The sequence below is a fragment of the Limulus polyphemus genome, unplaced genomic scaffold, assembly GCF_000517525.1.
Source record: "Limulus polyphemus unplaced genomic scaffold, Limulus_polyphemus-2.1.2 Scaffold1407, whole genome shotgun sequence".
In the NCBI taxonomy this organism is placed as follows: domain Eukaryota; kingdom Metazoa; phylum Arthropoda; class Merostomata; order Xiphosura; family Limulidae; genus Limulus; species Limulus polyphemus.
Window position 1 is genome coordinate 268,973 of NW_013667017.1, and position 5,406 is coordinate 274,378.

Here is a 5,406-nt window from a genome sequence, read left to right on the forward strand (position 1 = left end):
CTTTTTTCCAGGTGTATATATTAAACAAGCATTTCAATTAGGTATAAAAACCACACTGAAGTATAGAAAGTTTTACAGACTCCTCTGAATGAGAATTTTAAATCCTTCTTCTGTTTTAAAATTACTTTTCTAGTTTTAAACACCAAAATTTGGTAAAAAAAATGGAAACCAACAGGTAGAATACACCTGATAGAAATTAGGGAAGTAGGATTCTATCACAATTATTAGGCCTAAAGTTCCCAGTGTCTTGTTAGCTTTCAGTATTTAACACCAGTAACTATTTTAATGAAGCCTACCTGATCCATGGATTTTATATCCAATCTTAGCTTGTCAAGAGTTGTGATAAACAGCTGTCAAAAAAAAAAGAAGATAAAACAGATTAATAACATTCGTTCAACAATGCAACCATGATAAAGGGTTTTTAATAGTGTTTTAAGTTTCATATCAAATATTAATCTATTTTCTTTAAATTTGTAGTACCGTCCATCAACAACCACCACAAGAACAGCAAATTGTATCTCTTAGTACCTTTATCAATCAAGTAAACAGCAGTTTAGTTTAACCTGATATCTCTTAGTACCATTATCAATCAAGTAAACAGCAGTTTAGTTTAACCTGAAATCTCTTAGTACCATTATCAATCAAGTAAACAGTAGTTTAGTTTAACTTGATATTTCTTAGTACCATTATCAATCATGTGAACAGTACTTTAGTTTAACCTGATATCCCTTAGTACCATTATCAATCAAGTGAACACTAGTTTGGTGTTAACCTGATATCCCTTAGTACCATTATCAATCAAGTAAACAGTAGTTTAGTTTAACCTGATATTCCTTAGTACCATTATCAATCAAGTGAACACTAGTTTGGTGTTAACCTGATATCCCTTAATACCATTATCAATCAAGTGAACACTAGTTTGGTGTCAACCTGATATCTCTTAGTACCATTATCAATCAAGTGAACAGTAGTTTAGTTTAACCTGATATCTCTTGGTACCATTATCAATCAAGTGAACACTAGTTTGGTGTTAACCTGATATCTCTTAGTACCATTATCACTGATCATGTGAACAGTAGTTTGGTGTTAACCTGATATCTCTTAGTACCATTATCAATCAAGTAAACAGCAGTTTAGTTTAACCTGATATCCCTAAGTACCATTATCACTGATCAAGTGTACAGTAGTTTGGTGTTGACCTGATATCTCTTAGTGCTAACATTAAGAAAAGCCATAAAGCTTATGAAATTGACCAATGATGAAAAGTTTGGCTTTAAAAGAACCTGTAGCTTGCTCATACAAGTACTGCTCTTTGCTTTATTGGTAATTTTAAGTCTTAAGAAAATATAGTTTATTGATACAATACTAATAATACTATCTGCTAACTTTAAAAGGGACTAAGAGACAGCAGCGTTGTTCGTAGTTTTTTTGAAAACATTAAAGTAGTTATAACTTACAGATACGATACTAGCAATACTCTTGCTCGTATTTCCTTTATCATCTCTTATGGTGATTGGTCTATCTTCTTTTATTCTCTCCATTGCCGCAGGGCAATCCAGCTGAATAAAGTTGCAAAATATATCAAATTATCATTGTAATGTATTGCTACCAAATAATAACTTGTGTTTTTATGGCTAAAAGTAAAACAAAAATCTTTAATAAGTCCCATATCACTGTAGTTCTAAATCAACATTTTGTACAACTGACTATCATTATTAAAATGAAGTTCTAAACATATCAAGATAACATACAGTTTTCTAACATCTTGTGGTGACTATTTTCAGTGAACTCGTGGTCTAATTATTAAATTTCATATACACAGCCATGGGGCACAACAGGCTATGTCAAAGAAGTGTTTACTTTTAATATGAATGTGGTATGCATGCATACCATGCATTTTCAACCTTCTCATTTTAATTTAAGTATTTTCAAAAATATTTGTTTACTGTACAGCTGTGCAGTTTTCACATAACACTTGGCCAAGAAATCTTTTAAGTTGATGTCATTCTGGCTGCTTTTATTCCTTGTCATTCTAATGAGGTTACACCTGTTCTGCCCATGGAGGCATGGCTGTAATGCTGCACATTATGCAAAATTGTGTAGAGCACTGTCATGTTGTATTTCAAGGTTACAACCTTTCCTATGTTTGAACAAGAATGACCAGTTACATGGGTAGTGTTAGTCACTCTGGTAAGTCCAACATTTTCTGTTAAGTAAGAAGTGTGAGATTTAAACATTCAGGTACTAGATCTTAAGTAAATTGGTTAGCAGAAATAAGTCTTGAGGAAAAATGCCAGTTTAATTACTTTGTGAATCCAGTGAGAGTGGATCTCCAGCATCCATAAAGATTATTTATATTGTTTGTTACACATCATGTCATATATTTATTTCTTTGTTCAAATTAATTTAGTTTTAGCTAAGTCGAATATTACTTCATAATATATCCTGCCAATCCTCCAGTTATAAAGAGGAACTACTTAATATTCTTTGAGGAAATCAGTTCAGCCTGGAAATATCCCTTGCATAGGCTAGAATGCTGCCATATGTTGTAAATGATTACTGAAGAGCTTGAAATTAACTAGGAAATAAGTAAACTGACTGTTAAATTAAAGCAGATTTACTACACTTCCACATTAGATAGTAACAGTATAGAAAAACAAACTAAAACTGTAATGCCAAATATTAACTCCATAAAAACAGATGTAATTTTTTAAAACCTTTAGAAATTATATTTTTCAAATTAAACTTGAAAATTTGCAAAACAACATTGATTGGAACTTGTTTTGTTTCTAGTCTTAACAGCATCATAACTTCCTGAATTAGTCATACATGAAACACCAACAGATATGAAGAGTTTCTGTTTGAACTTGTATTTTTTTAATTCCATAAGTAAGAGGATTTTGTGGTTTGGAAAATTTATTTTTCTTAAATGAATGCTTGTTCCCAGTAGATAACATGTGGCATCTGATAAAATATATTCTTTAAAACACTATTAAAAGTGCAAGTTTTCACTTTTCTCATGTACAACGTTAGCATTCATGGACAACTATTAGGTCCTCAACAAATCAATGTCACTTTTTTTCTAAATGAAGAAATCCAAACAACTTATATATCAACTCTGTTTCCTTGGGTTAGACTCGACAAGCGTCTTCAGAGCATCAATATCAATTCCAACATGTTGGCCCCTGCCATCAGTTTTTAAGGCTAAAATCACCTGAACGAATTTTTCTGAATCATCATTGACACTTATGAATGTTCAAAACACTTCCATAAACTTCTTTCATATTCTTTGTGGGTACAGAAACGTTGTTTCCCTTCTTGTATTTAAACAGCATTGCATTCTGATTGTGTGCCATCACTATAAGGGATTAGAGTATACTAAACTTTACACATTATATAGGCTACACTAATGTGACGCTTAGGTAGTTTGTTTAACTATTATACGTGATGTACTGTACGTTTTTTTTTGGGGGGGGGGGGGTTAATGAAACTGTTCCAAGATGCAACATTAATTTCTTGACAACCTAATACATAAATAAGGACTGCAACTAATCTGAAATTAAGAGTTTTAATATTATTTAGTTTGTTTCTCTCTATGACACAACCATTTCTTACATTTTGAAGAAAGGTGTAATTGAAATTTGAAGCTTGTTTTAAAATAATGTAGAAGAAACTCAAAATTAAATGAAATGCCATACTGACAGTAAACAGGCATTCTTCAATAACACAATTATCTGGTATATTCTGATTAAGAAGTTAGCACACAGGATCACAGACAAAAGAAAAAGTTGTAATGGTTTTCAAATGAGACCCAAAATGCAAGCTAAGTTACTCAGAGTAAAATTAATTAAAGTTGCTTTGATGGATCAACAAAGTATAAATAAATAAACATTACTTATTTGATATTTCTGGTACAATATGAACATTCTCATGTTTCATAAAAAGTCAACTGCATGTTTTAAAGAAATGCCTGTACTAACAATATTGTTTTTCCTCTATCAATTGTTCGAGGAAACCAGGAACCAACAATGCTGGTATGTTTATTTGAATCACTTGTCAGTTAGTTGATTAATGTAAACTTAACTTACCCTGAACTTCTTAAGAAAAGATTCCACGTTCGGAAATTCATCACTCTGCACTTGCTTAAAGGCGGCCTTATACTGAACAAGTAACTTGGAACAAGCAGCAGTATACCTGGAGATAAAGAAATCGAGTAATCTTTAGTAAGTATCAATATTGGATTATTTAATACAGTCATATAAGTAAACATATCACAAACAGAGGTAGCAATTTAATATATATGAAGTTGTTTCACAAAGACAAACAGACCTCAAATGGAGTAAATAATTTTGTGTAAATGAACACAATCAGACTAGGTAAGGTAATATAGATGAGCCAGAATGTCTCATTTGCAAAATACTGAAAATAAAAGGAATGGATACTAGCTCTGAACACATAACAACAAGTCTATACTTATGAGACAGAACAGATACTAGCTCTCAACACATAACAACAAGTCTATACTTATGAGACAGAACAGATACTAACTCTCAACACATAACAACAAGTCTAAACTTATGAGACAGAACAGATACTAGCTCTGAACACATAACAACAAGTCTAAACTTGAGACAGAACAGATACTAGCTCTCAACACATAACAAGAAGTCTAAACACATGAGACGGAACAGATACTAGCTCTCAACACATAACAACAAGTCTATACTTATGAGACAGAACAGATACTAGCTCTCAACACATAACAAAAAGTCTAAACTCATGAGACGGAACAGATACTAGCTCTCAACACATAACAAGTCTATGCTTATGAGACAGAACAGATACTAGCTCTCAACACATAACAACAAGTCTATACTTATGAGACAGCTCATAAGTTTAGACTTGTTGTTATGTGTTGAGAGCTAGTATCTGTTTTGTTATGTGTTGAGAGCTAGTATCTGTTCCGTCCAAGTCTATACTTATGAGACAGAACAGATACTAGCTCTCAACACATAACAAGTCTATACTTATGAGACAGAACAGATACTAGCTCTCAACCCATAACAACAAGTCTAACCTTATGAGACAGAACAGATACTAGCTCTCAACACATAACAAGTCTAACCTTATGAGACAGAACAGATACTAGCTCTCAACACAATACAAGTCTAAACTCATGAGACGGAACAGATACTAGCTCTCAACACATAACAACAAGTCTAACCTTATGAGACAGAACAGATACTAGCTCTCAACACATAACAACAAGTCTATACTTATGAGACAGAACAGATACTAGCTCTCAACACATAACAAGTTTATACTTATGAGACAGAACAAATACTAGCTCTCAACACATAACAACAAGTCTAACCTTATGAGACAGAACAGATACTAGCTCTCAAC

The 5,406-nt window shown here is 32.4% G+C and overlaps 1 protein-coding gene across 1 annotated transcript in view; it reads right to left on the minus strand.

The window, feature by feature from the left end:
* LOC106463434 (vacuolar protein sorting-associated protein 28 homolog) overlaps window positions 1-5,406 on the minus strand; it is a 29,843-nt gene that overhangs the window by 10,170 nt on the left and 14,267 nt on the right. The window contains exons 4-6 of the mRNA XM_013923461.2: window positions 4,089-4,194; window positions 1,458-1,559; window positions 297-350 (exon numbers count right to left, since the gene is read on the minus strand). Coding sequence (XP_013778915.1) covers window positions 297-350; window positions 1,458-1,559; window positions 4,089-4,194 — 262 coding nt within the window. The remainder of the gene's footprint in view (window positions 1-296; window positions 351-1,457; window positions 1,560-4,088; window positions 4,195-5,406) is intronic.